We start from the raw sequence: 18,075 nt of genomic DNA on the forward strand, positions 1-18,075 counted from the left end.
TGCGCTATCAAAGATAGAATCACCCACAAGAATATCTTGGAATGAAATAAAGTTCGAGTTTAAACATTTTCTAATAAAAATAATTTATTAGATTCAGTCCTTCTTGTATTAGACCGGATAATAAATGAGTTAATGTTGATTTTTATTCCTTCTTGCCTGATAACATTCGTCGATCATATGATAAGCACGTTTCTACTTTAAATGAAGTTAATTATACTATCGTTAATATACTACATCATGAAATAAGTGTTAACCAACAGTATACAAAAATACTTGCATTATACATAATAATTTTTAAACGCAATCTATTCTGTGCGTATTTGCACCGACTGCGATCGAGATCACACACGAACAATTTTATTCGAATTGCGGGCATTCTTTAAGAGTAAGAGTATATAACGAGTTAGCATTGGTTTTTTAAAGTTTAGGTATAAAAGATAATTAATCATGAATCTGTACGTTAGAATGGCTATTAGTAATAACAGGCTACCAGTATGATATCCCATTTTTTTCGCTTATTATGACTTTCAGTAAAGCAAGTTAACTTTGTTTAAAGTGATAGAAAATTTATTTAGAATATGAAAAGCTACAGAATGGATTGAACTAATATTGAATCGATTCTCTGTAAAACCTGTTTTATTGTAGGACATAAATCCTATTCAAGCGGGCAATACAGTCGGTAGTTCTATTACAGAAAAGGACTGATTTATTGTCATTGATTTCTTTCGACAAATTATAACAGTATAGCGATTTAATTACATATGTATGCAAAATAATAATTCTACAAATACTGCCCAAAACCGAAATTTCTGATTTATTTTGAGATACATTTCAATCAGATTCTCCTAATATTGATGCAGTGAACTATTTTACATTGATTATCTGCCCTTCTGTGCTACCATCATCAAATAGGGCTAGACTATAGAGAAGAATGTAACTCCTTCAGGATACATTTGCATCTATATTGCTATCTTTAACAACTGCTCTGATGAACTTTTTATTATTATTAAATACAATAGTTGTCCGTTCGACTAACTTTCGTACACCAACTAATCAGTTTTTAACTTAATTAGTGAATTGAAATAGAATTTTAAAAAATCACATTTGATTATAACCAATAGTAACGCTAAATCTTAGTCTCTAACCATTTTGGGCTTTATTGAAACGTTTCGGCCATGCCTAGTTGCATCCCACTCCATCAATTTTTCTATCGATTGGCTATTATAATATATTTATTTTAATAATACGTAATGATTTATTTCCGGTAAGTATAAAATCGATGAAGCTAAATAAGATGACATAAACAGGGTAATCCTGAGACTTTCCACCATTCTACCGTTGTAGATACTCCTAAAATCAATGATGATATTAGCTAAAATTACTCCATAGAATTGCTATAAAATTCCATATTCTCATTTATAACGCTAATCCTATGAATACTTTAAAGCAATACAATTTTTACATATTGTAATCATTAAAAGGTCCTTATTTTCGCATTTTACTTAGAGAATTGTAATAAAATTCTATAAAAACATTTTATAATCCAACAGTAAATTTGCAAAATTCCCACTTCAAATACTAAGATTACGGCAAAAAAAGCTATCAATACCCGTTTTGACATTTAACTACATTAATACAGTGCTCAAGCTATTGCAAGGTAAAGCGGTCAATTTTTTATGTCTCATCGAATCGCATACTATATAAATTGCACTTAGCTTGCCCACTGACTGCTTACGTGCTTTGTTTTTTCGATACTAGATTGATAATTAGCATTTTTATTAATTAAAATAAATCATAACTTCAAATTGTATTGATATTTTATCAGTTTCTTCAGGATTTTCTTTAGTGCTGTGAACTTGCATTATGTTTCTTAGATGAATTTTATTCAGGTAACATAAATAATTAATCATATATGGGTATAGGATAAGCCAATATGATCAATGCTCATATTGGCTTATTCAATACCTTTGCAGTTATATTATTATTGTTCATATTATACCTTAATCTTCACAAAACTTTTGACGTTATTTGAGCCGTGAGTAGAGTCATCTAATGTAATTGCTTAGAATGATTTATCAATATTTAAAATACAGTTGTAATTATTTCCAATAAACAGTATTGCTAATCACAGAATATAATCTAGATTCATCAGTTGTTAAACGTAATAATTCTTTGATATTAATAACATCAAAAGTATCCTAATTTTTAATGTAAAACGATTCTTGTGATATAAACTGCTCAAATATTCCTAACGAATGCACCTTATTATCAATTGGGATTGAAATAACCAGTGTCATGAAATACCAGTTTAAAATCATACCTATTCTTCTTAGAAGTTAATATAATTGCTCGATCGATTAGCAATTCACCAATTATTAGCATAGAAAGCATTACTTCGATATTTTTGAGATTCTGATTATAATAGCAGATTCAAGTAAATTTTTCAACCTGATCATACTTAAACATTACAAACATGGTACGTTATACTAGTTTTTCTTAAATTTTATTCCTATATCTACAGTATGATATCATACCTTGTTATATAATCATAATCATGACATTTCGTCCTCATTTCCAGGTGCATATATTGCAAAAATTTTGAGGCTTATTCAAGAAAATTCCGTTGCGATCTTAATAATTACGTAGTGCTCCTCGAATTGCTCTTCTATTTGCTAATTCAATACGTATAAAAAACGATGCCATGATAATACTTAAAGCTGATAAACAACTATTCATTTCACATTTATTGTTATTATTGACACATAACTATTGGATATAACAGCCAATGCAATCTGTCCTTTAATTACAGTGGGCTACTTTATCAGTCTTAATTTTAACGTCATTACAAGTACATCATAAGCTGATGTTGGGATATTGTGATATAGTATCCCCTCTGAAACTGATTCAATTCTCATTCAGTTTATTAGTCTTGAAGCTGAATTGACATCGTGATATCTCTAAACCAGAGTTGCTTTATCAGTTGTATTCGTATCATGTGATGACTGCATAGACGATGAAACATGCCAACAACAGCTTAAATTAAAGTTAATCATTCTATAAAGAATGATCATTTTCTTATTGTCATAAACTGATGTTGCGAACTACCACACTAAACTAATAGATTACTTATGCCATGCTTCACTACACTTGGAGATCTACTGTACGGTAGTTTTATACTACTTATGGTCACTCAGGGATAAAACTGTTCTACAAGATTAGTATAGTTTTTATTAATAGAGTAGCCGAGTACCTTCTCCGACACGATCTAATAAAGAACTCAGGAACTGAACATTCGCTCGTCCTTTTATACCCTTCCACTAAATTTGTGGTGCACGCATAGTAACCTGACAATATAAGATTTGCACCATTTGTATAGGAGGACAAGCCCCAAATAAACTATATAGTTTACTATAGATACAAGTACGTAAACAACTTTAATTAGCAATAACTAATTAATAGTCAATTAAACCCTTGAGGCTCAGCACGATAATCGCACGTTCGCAGCGGGTGCTAACGTGCCGCCATTATTAATATCTATATAGGCTCTACTAATTAATTGCAAAATACATTTATGCCTTTGTTGTCTAGCAATCTAGACATTATTAATATTCTTAATTTCAATTATCAATTACCGATATGATCCATTAGCTAAATACTAACAAAATCTGTTTAATTAGCAAGTACGGTGCTTTGCTCCGTAGCACTTATCGCATAGCAAGCAAGTTCAACTGATAATAATTTTTTTTTAGCTATGCTTTATTCTTGATCACTGCAAAGAACTCATTAATTGACACTTAATATCAATATTTTTTACTCATAATGCAGCTTTTCTGTCCATTGGCCATGAAATATTTGTATGATTACATTCAGCAGCCGCCGATTAAAATAGCTATTTATGGGCCTGTCTCTTCTCTTTGCTGTGAATCAGTTTCATCTGTTGCTAAATATTGGAATCTTGTCCAAGTAAGTACGAAAAATTCATTAAGGATATTTCACCACTATGAAACAGAAAATCTAGCTTAGTCCATTTATTTTGTGCGAGACATAGTAAAGTACTGTATACATCATCTAGAAATTAACCGAGTAAAAATATAAGGTGCTTAGAACTGAATGAGCTGATGTTTACAAATGTTAAAACTCTTTTATCTTTACAGTTAGGCCATAAAATACACTGTACAATTGTGGTGTAATTGGATAATTTATTGACGTTTTACAATTAAACGATTCGATTCGATCAACAGGGTAACTGTCTATTTTACTTTCAGATTTCCAACGCGGCTACAAGCGCTACACTAAGCGATCGAAAATTATATCCATATTTTTATAGAACAGCTTTATCAGATGTTGCATATAACGTTGTTCGCCAAGAGTTATTTCGGCTTTTTAATTGGGATAAAGTAGCAATAATTCATCAAACCTTAAGTCTTTTTCAAGCGGTAAGGAATAACCATCTTTTTCACCTTCCAAGGATTAGTGTTCATTTTTATATATCAGGCTTTCCTGTTTAGGCTATATTTAAACTTACTGAAAATATTTAATAGCTGTTGGTGATTCTATAGCAAATAACTGAAATAAGGATGCAAAACATACGAAATTTAGATTAGGATAGCATTAGTTTGATATCGGACATCTTATTTAGTATTTCTTAGCTATCAGTTCAATTACAACTATTTAATTTCCTATTGCAATAACAGTCTGCAGCTGATTTAGAACATATTCTAAAGAAAGGAAATATCACTGTTGTTGCTTCGGAAGCATTTGCACAATTTCCAGAGCGACATGTTCCTCTGCTTAAGGTACTTCTACGAATTTCTCGATCTGTTATCATTACCATTATAACAACATAAATGAATTTGAAATAAAACTACAACAACAATTATTGAATTATTTGCTACAGCGAAATCATTTCCGAGCTAAGCTATGGTCTTGTGTGATAAACATCGTAAAGCTTTCATGCTAGCTCTTTACATTATTCAAATGAAACAAAAAATGTGCCCTTTAATTATTGCCTTCAGGATAAAGACGCTAGAATAATCATTGTCTATGCTTATCCAGATATGGCTCAGAGAATCTTTTGCACGGTCAGCTTTGATTAAGGATATTAAAATCATATTAACATTATTTCAAAATAATTAAGCATTAAGATCACCAAGCATATTTGACGTTCTATGCTCTTTAATAAATTCTAAGCCTTTTGCTTATTAATCTAAATACGATGCAATACAGACCCAATTTAAGTCAGTTGTACAGTTTAAGATAACTCGTAATATATTTTAGACATCATAAACTACGGTACTATGTTTATTATAGTCATTCAAATTTTAGTTTGGATAACCTTCGGCTAAATGATAAAGTTAAATTACAGCAGTAATTTTAGTAATGATACATAACTGTAGACCAATGATAATACTATAGTAAGGATTTGAATGTCGTTTGCTTCGGTTAAGATCTAATCAGTATTCTAATACTTCTATTGGATTCGATGATAGGCATACCATTTAAATTACTATGGACCAAATCATGTCTGGTTTTTACTTGGATGGTACTTTGATAACTGGTGGAAAAGTGATTTATCCAAGAATACTAATTGTACCGAAGAGCAAATATTAAAAGTTATGGACGGTTACTTTGCTGTGCTTGGTGTTGAATTTGGTTTCGAAAATGTGACTACCATTTCCGGATTGGTATGCTTTGAATCAGTTATTTAGTATTGATTTTTAAGTATTAAATTGTTTCATATAGCATATTATTTTTTTTATTATTGGATATGAATCAATCCGTGTGTTCAATCGAAACGCGTAGACACCGAAGAAATATCTTGAAGAATATAAAAATTTCCATCCTGATTACTACCTTGCAAGTGTACATACTTGGGCTTATGATGCTGTTTGGTCACTGGCATTGGCTCTTAATAATACAGAGCATATCCTGAGACAGAACGGTCGAAATTTAACCCAATTTCATTATAATGACAGTAATACAAGACAAATTTTAATGGAATCATTTAATCAGTTGAGCTTTCAAGGAATTAGTGTGAGTCTATTAAAGGATTATTATCGTAAAGAATGCACGTTCATTCAGCGTTTATTCTGTACTAGTTAAGATTTTACAAATGAAGGAGCAGCAATACACAGATTTGCAATCTATTATTTGTCTATCATTTAGTTCTCCTCTTGGGTTTTAGTATTTTCCATGTAAACTATTTTATTTTATAGTACCGTATTATACCCATGACAAATATTAGTTTTTTCATTTATACTGTATTATTACATTGATATTGATCTTAGTTTTCACCCTTTTAGGGTCCGGTTTCTTTTGAACAAGGCGAAAGAGTCGCAGACGTTAGAATTCTACAGATGATAAGTAAGATTCAGAAGCCAAAAAGTATTGTAACTTCTTAATATTGATTATGTCTTTAAACGGTCTTGCTGATATTAGCCTTATAATTGAGTATAAGTACACTCGAAGAAGCGTAATACATAGATGAGCTAGCAGTATTATGCAAAAATACCGTAAAAATGGTTGCATTCATTTTTAGTAGGCTAATAATTCTTCACTTAGCAAGTAATTTAAATTCTATCTCTTTAAACCGTAATAACCTCCATTTTCTTTTAATTTACACTATCTTTGTATTTATCTTTAAAAGTGCAATGCATTTATTTATTACAAGGAATAGTTAACCTAATATATTGTTACTTTGCTATTCAATTTTAGCACGGATTAAAACTATAAATACTGTACAAGTTGGGTTATATGACAGTCATCAAAACGAAATACGACTTGGATCTCCTTACAATCCCGTTTATTGGAGAGGTTATTAAATCCAAATCTTCGCAGTGTCGCTATTAAATGAGATATAGTTTATAGAAAAGATTATTATTTAAGTTCAGTTTCAATATTTTTGTATATTGATATTGGCCAATGTGTCATTTAAAAAATTGAAATGTTTGGTTTCATTATATTATCATTTCCTAACAGGCGGATATATACCTAAAGATGAATATATACGAAAAACGATCATTCTTCGCATTTCTAGTCCAATATTTATTGCGTTTACCATACTATCTATTCTTGGTATTATACTATCCTTATTCTTTTTTGTATTCAATGTTTTCAATCGAAAGCTAAGGTAAAGAAATTTATACAAAATGAAAAGTATTTCTTTGCCCTCTTCATTCAATATATCGCTAATGATAACAAATTTTTAACCGATCCAGATATATCAAAATGTCCAGCCCTAATTTAAATAACGTGATCTTGGTTGGCGGTGTGTTATGCTACCTATCAGTTATTGTTTTTGGCTTAGAAAGTTATACAATTACTTGCCAAATTCGAGGTTGGCTGCTGGCTATTGGTTTCACGTTATCGTTTGGTTCTTTATTTTCAAAGACATGGAGAGTGCACAGAATATATCATAATAAGCACAAAATGAGAGTGGTGGGATAAATTCTATGATTAAATTGTATGAATACAAGTGCTATCCTTTTAGCTGAAGCATTTTTTACCTACTCTACTAGGTCATCAGAGATACCCATTTATTTATTATGGTATTCTTTTTGGTGATGATCGATGTTATTATATTAATGACTTGGCAATTTGTCGATCCATTATACTCAAGTGAAATCATCTTTTCAACCCAGGTACAATTTCGATTATCTTAATATTAATCGGAGTAATTGAATCCTATCGATTTTTAGTTAATATTGTTAATTAACGACAGTATTCGATTAAGTAAGTAACACTTTGCATCATTGAGATAATATTTATCGTGAAGGCTATACTTTTAAAATTTTATGAGACCCGACATAATAAATAATTCGATATCGTTTTACGTCAACATCGATCTTTTATCTACGATAACACCAATAAGAAATCTTTAATTACAGTAACTAGTGATCAGCCATTGTATCATTTATGGAATTAGAATAATGATTTGATTAATTATAAATATTGGGATTAACAACCGTAATTTGACATTCTTGATGCAAAATACCTAGGTCGATCCTACAAACATTGAATACTTAATAATCTCCAAACATCGAGTTTGCATATGTGGACATTATACAATTTGGCTGGGCATTTTATATAGTTATAAATTTCTATTATTAATATTTGGCGCTTTCTTGGCGTGGGAGACAAGAAATGTTAGTATCCCAGCATTGAATGACTCCAAGTACATTGGCTTATCCATTTACAATGTTGTCGTGTTATGTGTGGTTGGAGTATTAATAACTATATTCGTCAATAACCAAGTGGATATCAGCTTCGCTTTGATAGCTTCATTTATCGTTTTCTGTACCACGTTGATGAGCTGTTTTGTTTTTGTACCTAAGGTAAACTATGCACTATACGAGTAGTTGCAATGTTCAAGCTAAATTTATTAATGCAGTTGGCTAATGGCAATGATTCCATTGCTATTAATAGTAAGATATGATGATTCTTGATGAAGTAGTAACATACTCATGGTACAGCTAGTTAGAGTAATGTAGGTGCTGACTTTTTGAACTGTGCAGATTCGATATTTCAAAACTGATCCAGATGAACAGAAAAACATGATGGCATCAAGATCAGTGGGTAAGGTTGCCTCAGTTGTACACCAAAGCTATTTACCGGCATCAAGAGATGATGTCCTAGTACTGAAACGACAATTATCAGAGGTAATTTATGCAATGTAATATGATTTACTATTTAGCCGTAAGATTATACGTTTATGATATGATCATTAACCGATACTCATTGTTGCTTTTGCACTGATATCCTATCGGTGTTATGTGCTATTGAAACTAATAGTACTTATTCTAATTGCCTCTACGTACTTTAGCGAGATAAGGAAATTCAAAATTTATCTGATATTATCAAAAAGTATGAAAACAAAGATAGTGTTATACGAGACAGCAGCCTAGTCAACGTTGCTTCTGCTGCAGCAAACTCATCAACTAGAACATCAATTGATCTTAACTGGGCGAGGAAAGAAGCAATCGAATAACTAAAGACACTGTATAATTAAAATGAGATTATTAATTACTTCGCCTTTAGAGGAAAAATAAGAAGTTTGTGTCAAGTATAATGTTTTTATTTGAAGATTCAGATATGTTTGGCCACATTAACCCAAGTAAAGTATTATACTACCATCAATTTTAGTTGCTTGTAATATGGAAACATTTAATATTACCGTAATTTCATAAAATTTTACAATCTTTAGTTTTAGCTGCATAAAGTAATACTCGTATTCAATTTAAATCATAATTATCAATTGAAATTTAGCGATACTAAAAAGCAAGAAATATGCAGTTGAAATGCATTTTAAAATAATAGCTACATCGAAGATAAATCATTAATAAAAAATTAAAACTGCTAAATTGCAACCATCGATCTAAATTATAATTAATTGTACAATTAATTGATGTATCTTTCCGCATATGCTCCATTAACAGGATTAAACGAGTTGATAAACATTCCTGTAATAACTGTTTAGGTATCAAATTCTTTCAGACAATGATTTATGCCATCTGAAACGTTTAAGTTTGTGCTCAAAATTTAGAGAGATGATCTGAATTAATAACGATGCAATAGATTATTTGACAAATATTCTCTTATCATAAACTTTAAAATACTTTTATTTACTGCACATACGCTTCACTAATATCATATATTCGTTTGGAAACAGGATATTTGACGTTATTAAGGGACGAAAAGTTATATACAGCGAATACAACATTAAAATATACTTTCGTACTGAGAATGTTCCCTTCTAAATTATAACTTTACATCATCAGACAGTTTTGCCATCCGATATGTTTACTATTACAGTATGAAGCGAATAAATTTAGGGTGTTCACTTTTATAAGAATCCTAGTATGATGCGTCATTAGACACCAGTTTTCATATTGCAATATGTTTATATCATAAAAAATTAAAGTTCTTTATCAATATCTTAACAGGCACAAAATCAGCAATGTCTATATAAACTTAATACATCATGCTGTTTCGTAGTTATGTATGATCAAGGTGTTGGATAAAAATCAGTAACTTTTCCTATTCAAAGATTTCGGGTTTTTCTCAATACCTTTATTGTTAGCTGCTCTTAGTAGCATTCGCTTCTCGATTAATGTCTGCGTGTCAGGAAAGTCTGTTGACCAGAAATCGGGAGGAGTATCTGGTCTGCTGCATACAGCTCGATGCCTAGAGCAGTTTTTCATTCTTTCACGTAATTCTTTTTCACTCAAACCTAACCCTGAGTAATACTAAATAAGCCATAAATCCAAAAGTTAAAAATAACATAGCAATATAATACAAAGTAACTTATTTAAATTATAGTTATTTTAATCGCTAGGAATTATTTACAATCATGACCTTCTTGCACAAGTCACACGCATGCCCATCTAATTGTCTACGTTCGTTCTTCTTTCGGACTGTTTCAGAGTACTTAAAATTTGGCTTCTTGCTATAATAAAACGAAAGAGGAGTATCTATATAAGAACTATAGATTTTGTGCAATAAGTAAGCATAACTATGAATACCCATGATTCTTAAAAGATTGATCGATCGTTGTGATAGGCAATTTGATTTTCATTTCCTGACAATGAATGAATACGCTGTATTATCAGTTTTATATAGCATAAGAGAGTTCACAACTATAGTATAGCGTGCAATATCAAGTTACATTTTTGCAATGCACGTCTAATTTACTTACAGTATCTCGGATACTTTCTGGTGTTTTTGGACTATTTCGTTTTGTTAGACTTATAAGTTCGATCGCGTCTCCATTATTTTTCACGGTAATTGTATTGCCAAGTTCTTCCAAATTCGAATCTATGTCGCTAAAAGAGGATATGCGAAAAAAATAATTCCGTTAATAGCAACGTAGCAACTAAGTTCGTTATATAGTTATAGACCTAAGATTGTCGGAAGATTTCTGTAGTCCTTCGGCTTCATCTGCCCAAAAAATTGATAATAACGATGAAATCATTTATTTATTGACCATGAAACCTTTCAGGAACGTTCTGTTATCATTGCCAAAACGTACTTACCAGTTACACAGTGTAATTCGTTCTCATAATTTTCGTTAGTGTTACGGAGGCCTTTATTTAAATCATTGAATGATTTCGTCTCATTTTGGTCAATGTAATTGTTGTTAGCATCATGAATGCCACTTAGAGTTATATCATTGTCGGCTATCTCTTCCTCTTTTTCTTTGATTTCGTCTTCAATCATATCAGGACAACAAGCAACTAATCTACCTTCTCTAGGCTTATAAACCGGTGATGACGGCTGGGTCATCGTCAAGTCTATGCTTGCTTGCGAATCAATAATAGGGACACTTTCAGTTATATCTATTTTAAAATCGTTATGATGACTATCTACGACCGGTAGATTGCAGTTTGTGGTCCCAGTCAGGTGGTGTCTGTATCGCTGCCTTTTCTTATTAAATTTTTTTAGTTTCATTGGTTTATGTGTATCATTCTCCGTTATTGTTGCATCATCATCTTGAATTTGCTTTTCTGTACTTTCATCTACGGCATTTAATTCATCTTCTGAAATTGGACCGTGCTTTCTGTGGAAAATAGCGGTAACTTTAAGATAATAAATTAAAGAGACACACCGACTGCATGCAATCACAAAAATTAATAGCAGTTCTATAAACCTTTTTTTGTTATTTGTCGAATCTGATAATTCTGGATCAAGAATTTTATCAGACTGTAATAAATCCACCAGGACCCCCATCTCACAATCTACAAAGGAAATTATTACTTAAAGCTTTGTGATTGAAATCTTTACGAATCTCTTCTTAGTTAACTAATCCATCAGGTAATTTAAGATAATTATAGAACGTTTTAGATCTATAATTTTTAAAACTCTTTATTATTTACATACAACAAATCATCTAGTAAACAGATTCAAAACTAACTTGGAATAGATTTTTGTCTATTTAATAGTTTTTCCGTGTACCGCCTCCATTCCGTTTCTTTAATCAGATAGTTCTCTCTATCTCTATTCCAAAATATCAATTATTATTTCGCATTCAGGTCAGTTAAGAGTAATAAGAAAAAATTCTACGTTCTTAACGTGGCATATCACGTTAATAGCACATTTACTTCACCGATTCCGTTAGCCTGCTTTTATAAAATATCGCAAAATAGCAAAGTAGCTATGCATGGGGTTACTTTTTCTAGTAGTCCCTGCTATCTAATTATTTCAAAGAGAATCTTACTTTTTGGCACGTTGACGGGCCTTCTTCAATGCTTCAGTTAGCGTTTGAACTTGTTCAACTAAATTCAGATTATTCTCCTTTAATCTATGAAGGGTAAGAATATTTCAAGAACAAGATTAAATGTTTACATTAACGAACTTAATAGCAATAATTGAATATTGTTATATGATAATATGCATGACAGATTGACAGTATATCAACTGGTTCATCAGGTATATCTAACAGTAAAAATAGTATCGCACATTACCCTGAGCTAGTTAAGTCAAGAAAATTATCGATTGCATAGCTGCGAGTTTAAATCATTTCTTTACTATTACTACTGTACTGTATATTTTTTAACCCCTGGTAATGATATATTGTAAAATACTGGTAAAATGCTGTACTACTAGCTTTACCAGCACTTTGCAAATTACGTATAATTAGGCAAGTGCCCCAATTTTTTATCTAGATAGGATATGTTCAACAAGCAGTCTAATATATGCATTTATATTGCGAGCAGTTGGGCATTTCTTTCTCTTCAGAGACTAATTCAGCATAGGAACCTAAGACATTATACGAATTCCATCTGATAAAAAATATCTAATCTAAGCATTGGTAGTTGAACTTGGGATTCGTTAAATCCTACAGTTAGTTTTTCACTGTTACATTAATATTGGTATTCATTTTAAAGCGATCATGTTGTAATCAGTGCTGAGCAAAATAATATTGTTAACTAAGGCAAATTATTATTGGGATTATAAAAGGTTCATTATACATACAAATATAGCCTATTCGACGAGGATGAAATATTAAATTAAGGAGTGGGGAAAAAGCTTAATACTGTATGTAAAAGATTACTAGATGATAATAAGTTAATTGTAATTATGAATATAACGTGTCAGGATACGAGCTGGCGAGGATGAATATCATAGATCGAAAGTTGACAGATATATCATTCACTTATTGAATTAAAGAAGATTTTCTTCAATATACAAATACCCCATATTCAAGGTGCAAGCTCGTGAAATTAAATATTACAGAATGAAGAGTGGAAAAAATGTTTAATATGTGAATAAAATTGTTGGATTATAGCGGATATACAGTGTTACAGCGCGGGTATATACGAATTCGTACATCATAGTCAAGATGCGAGCTCGCGCGAGTAAACATCACAGATTAAGTGTACATGTATATAGAAATTCGTATTAGTTTAAGCCTAATATCTCCATGTTTACCGTAAGTCGTACCAGTTAAAATTATGAATTGTATCTACTATGTCAAAAGTAGGTAAGTTTGAATAGTACTAATTTATCAAAGTGTATGTAGTATAATACTCGTAGGCGAGAATAACAAGGTTTTTTTTACTTTCACTGAACAAATTCACAAGAGTTTGGTATACACGTGCATCTACTTCTACTCACGTTTTCAACTCTTTTTCTACGTCCTTCCATTTATTTCCAATTTCTACGAAAGTAATCAATTAACTACTTCAATCATAATATCCATGAAATTATGTTATAAGATTGTAATAGATATATTTTACGAGAAATTTATTCTATTATAGAGATTTTCGTCCAGTTCTTCCTTACCTTGGATTACACTTTCCAAAAGGTTACGAATACCATCCATGAATCACGGTTTGGAGATGACTGTGATTTGAACGAACTTTTAGTGATGTCAAGCTACAAAAGCGCTCGACGTTTGGGTGACAATATTCACTGACAACACCAATAAAAATTGTTCAGTGAAGAATGTTCACTGAAGAGTGTCCACCTCACCTGTAGCACGTACGTGCGTACTCAACCTACTCATGCGTCGTTCACCATTAAATACGTTGATTTGCAACGGTTCCAGGTTGAATAGTTTAGCAGGAGTTGAGTAATTTGGAATCACTGAATAGAGTTAGCAATGCAAGCATCTGCACTTATAAATGATCGTTTACAATTTCAATTTTCCGCTGCTCTGGAAAGTGTATTAGCATTGAGGATCTAAGCAGGCATACAAATCCATACCGTAAGTAGTACATTCTTGTAATCAGGTACAAAAACTAGTAGTTGAGACTTGTGTAAACACGCCTGCAATAATTTAAGGAAGAACGAGAGTCAATACAGTACTGTACAGTTATGTCAGTATTAATGTACAGTACAGTACAGTACAGCATGCAATACCGTATGAGTGAATGACCTACTGTAGTGTACACGGTACTCTACACTGTACAGTACAGTACTGTACAGTACTGTACTGTATAACCGAAATACTACTGTACAGTACTACAGTGTTCAGTGTACAGTACAGTACTGTACAGTATAACCGTACTATACTGTGTACAGTACAGTATAAAGTGGTAATTTGTGATCGTTGCTGTAGTTACCGTTATTCGAAATGGCGAGCAAAGGTATGAAAGGTAAATCAAATTTAAAGCCAACCGCTTCGAAAGGTGAATATGCTTGCTCACTAAAATTGATGTGCCAAAATGTGCAGGTTTTACGTGCTCTAACATTGGTCATCAACGTTCGTGATAAGTTACCAATCATACAGGTTCCGTAATTCATTCCATATTAAATGATAGTCAGCATGTTTTTCGGCAATTTGTGACTCCATAGTGAATACTTGTATATATAGGTTACGTACACTATACAAGTATGTAAGATGCGCATAGTTAATAAATCAAAGAGCGTTCGATATCGTAAAATAGAATATGAATTCACTCGTATTTATTATAAGCATGCAATTGATATGCTGAATATATTGGAAATTTAGCCATCGTAGTAAACGCGATCATACGGAATTTAGACACTTTAAAATTAATGTATATATAGTGACCGCCATGCTTTGTGTTTATGCCACCGTTATAAATTTCATACAGTATAGTTCCAGGCTTCAATGTATTGCACTTTATTTATTATTATTTCGAATATTCTTATGTAAAGGCGTGTATCACTAATTTGTTAGTCCATGTATAAAGGTACGCTTAAGTGAACTATTTATAATTTCATTTTAATTACATAAGCGATGTCAGAATCCCTCAGAGTATTTTCTTTTCGAGTCTTACATTCAAGATTTAATTTCAAATATCTCGAAAGAAAACATTCCTGTACTGTAAATACACATTCTCTATAGTTGAATATGCTTTATTGAAAGTAGAATTGTAGTCAATGCAACTTTATAGTATAATGTAATTCTATTTTAATATTAAGAATAATACCATAAAGTAAGGCAATAACAAAATTCTATGATTTGCGTAGGTTTAGCACTTACTGGTTTAAACTACTATGATTATTATTACATATCAAGAAATTTAGAAATTTGATTAGATTGGTTTGATTTACTACAGATTCAGGCAATTATGATATGAGTTTGAGTAGTGCAATGCATAAGAATACCATAGTAGCAAATGAAAATATTTAATGTATCTAAAGTTCGTTATTCGAGTTGCATAACGTAGCGTTTTTAATAACAATATCTTAGGAAATCCCAAAATGAGAACTACTAAATCGTTATCAGCCTCAACGATGGGTGGATTGGTAGAAACTAATACATCAGCAAAGTATGAAAGCGATATTTAGTAAATTTTACGTCTTGCACTGTCATTTCTAGTCATAGCCTTAGTAATCAGTGGCAATGTTTTATGTACTTTAATAATTACCTTGAATGTCTATCTATATTTACAATAGAGAAAAAATATGAATAGAATAGCAATACTTTAGGCTTGACCTGTTGTACATAGATGACATTGCATAGTATAAAATTTTACATTGTAATAAACACCGAAAGTCTAAAGCAGTAGTAATATTTATTTGGCATTCTTGTTGGTCACCATCGTATAGTTGAGAAATCTAAATTAATAAATTGGTATGATGTTCCAGAATTAATCAACTAGCAACAGCTGACTTGACTAAAATAGAAAACGAATACATTAAGAATTTGCAACAACAAATTTATTACCTGGAACTGGAAACTGGTTACTTGTATCCTGTCACAAAGCAGATAATAGTGAAGGCGGATTATATACATGCCGTTTTTCATATATTATAGTATATACTTTTTCCATATTAAAATTCTATGTTAAGAATTTCTTAGCGAAGATTTTCTTAAAGGAAAGATCAATTACAAAAAAAACCTAAAGGTATTTAGCTTCTTATATCTATTCCAGTAAATAATTTAAGTCGTGCACATCGCGATAACTTCTTGTAATGATATCATCTTGTTTCCTTATTGCTGCAAGGAGATCCTGAAATGAGCGCTTCACTAACTCAGTTAGACCCTAATTCTGGCGTTGAGGTAATATTTTACATTATTTATGAAGCAGAAGCTTATGATTCAAGTAGTAGTGTTCCTTTCCTTAGCTTTATTTAAATATTTTTAATCTTTCATTAGCTATTTCAAAAGGAAATTCAGCGATTCAGGAAAGAGCTGGATCAAAAAAATGCAGCACTAGAATTAATGGATTCTGAAAGGCAAAAATTAATCGCCCAACTGGATAATGTAAGAGGTAAGCATGTTAATAGATCCGATATGGTTAATCTCTTCGCACAACTTAGATAGAAAACTTGTCTATGTTACGAAAATAATATATTTTTTAATTCACTATCAAGATGCATATCTAGCCGAAAAGAAGAGCTTAATCGAGCAAAATGTTAGCTTAAAAAGATGGCGAGAGGCTCATGCTAAGGATATCCAGAAACTAGAGAAACAAATAGTTGATGCACAGTATGAAATACAGAAAATATCTGTTGGCAAGAGTGATGTTGAAAATCGAATTAAAATATTAGAAAGTCAAGTAAGAAAGTTTGAATTATAGACGATATGCAATTCTGATATATGCATCTTAACATTATGAGATTTTCTTAAAAATAGCTTTCAATTCCTGAATTTTTAGATTGATCAGTACACTGATGAAAATAAACAGCTGACTTTAACGTTAGAAAACAAAAGAAGTGAGTGTATTAAGTTGCAAACTAAACTACAACAACAAGAAAACCAATTATATGGTATCGACAGGGAAACGCAAGAAGAATTAATTAATGAATTAAAGGTACCGTAAGTTTGGCCAATATAACAGGCATTAGCTTACCGAAAACTGAATTCTAATATTTGGTTTAGAGAGAAATTGAAACTTTACGCAATGATCTTAAAAGCGCTCAGATTAATTCTAATCAAGACCGACATCTAAGGAAAAAGGTAATAATAACTTAAAATTTTGAGCAATCTATTTGGCAAATTTAAGTGATTACAAATTATATCCATCTTTCTTTAAAACTAAATTTTTCTAAGGTAGATAAGCAATCTAGTTATACCCATGGAATATTGACGTATTATCTTTATTTGATATTGTATTTTGCAATTTATCATCATTTGATATTTAGTTATTTACTTCTTAACCCAAGAGCGATGCAGTCGCGTTAGATAATAATTAATATTTGCCATAAGTTAAGTATATCAAGACTAATTTTGAAAGTGACTATATTTTGTACTTTACGTAAAGATAGCAGATGACTGCGAGCAATTAATAAAGGAAAATTCCGCTTTAAATACGCAGCTGTTGGAACTACGAAAAAAAGCAGACCTTGTCAGTTAATAATACATAATTTATGTAGAAAGGGCTTCCGCTTTATTATCTTTAGCAACATCATTAGGTATTAAATTCAAAATTATTTACAATAGGACTTTCAGACACGAGATCAGCGAGAGAAGCGAACTGATACTTCATTTCATGAACTTATAACTTTACAAGAAAGTGAAAAACATAATCAAGAGGAAATTAAACGACTGAAAGAATCTTTACGCCAAGAACAACTACGTGTAAAGGACTGTTTATGTCAGGTTTGATATCAATATAGACCATATTAGGACTAGAAATTTATAGTACTTAAAATGTTAAATAA

At 31.2% G+C, this 18,075-nt stretch overlaps 2 protein-coding genes across 2 annotated transcripts; one reads left to right on the forward strand and one right to left on the reverse strand.

The window, feature by feature from the left end:
- Positions 1–2,473: 2,473 nt before the first annotated feature.
- TRIADDRAFT_58979 (expressed hypothetical protein) lies at positions 2,474–8,986 on the forward strand (the record flags this gene model as incomplete). The annotated part of the gene is made up of 15 exons (XM_002114914.1): positions 2,474–2,476; positions 3,826–3,963; positions 4,242–4,436; positions 4,695–4,796; positions 5,016–5,081; positions 5,490–5,684; positions 5,803–6,033; positions 6,303–6,363; positions 6,715–6,813; positions 6,979–7,129; positions 7,218–7,437; positions 7,518–7,640; positions 7,998–8,333; positions 8,514–8,657; positions 8,822–8,986. The coding sequence occupies 15 exons, from the start codon at positions 2,474–2,476 to the stop codon at positions 8,984–8,986; spliced, it is 2,229 nt and encodes a 742-aa protein (XP_002114950.1).
- Positions 8,987–9,772: 786 nt separating this feature from the next.
- Positions 9,773–13,819, reverse strand: TRIADDRAFT_58980 (uncharacterized protein; the record flags this gene model as incomplete). Its single annotated transcript, XM_002115102.1, has 12 exons — positions 9,773–9,801; positions 10,067–10,244; positions 10,354–10,444; positions 10,521–10,576; positions 10,694–10,820; positions 10,896–10,935; positions 11,031–11,554; positions 11,645–11,732; positions 11,909–11,991; positions 12,212–12,295; positions 13,612–13,654; positions 13,780–13,819. 12 exons carry the CDS (start codon positions 13,817–13,819, stop codon positions 9,773–9,775), a joined length of 1,383 nt encoding a protein of 460 aa, XP_002115138.1.
- Positions 13,820–18,075: the final 4,256 nt, after the last annotated feature.

Source organism: Trichoplax adhaerens, genomic scaffold (genome assembly GCF_000150275.1).
Source record: "Trichoplax adhaerens TRIADscaffold_9 genomic scaffold, whole genome shotgun sequence".
Taxonomy (NCBI): Eukaryota; Metazoa; Placozoa; class Uniplacotomia; order Trichoplacea; family Trichoplacidae; genus Trichoplax; species Trichoplax adhaerens.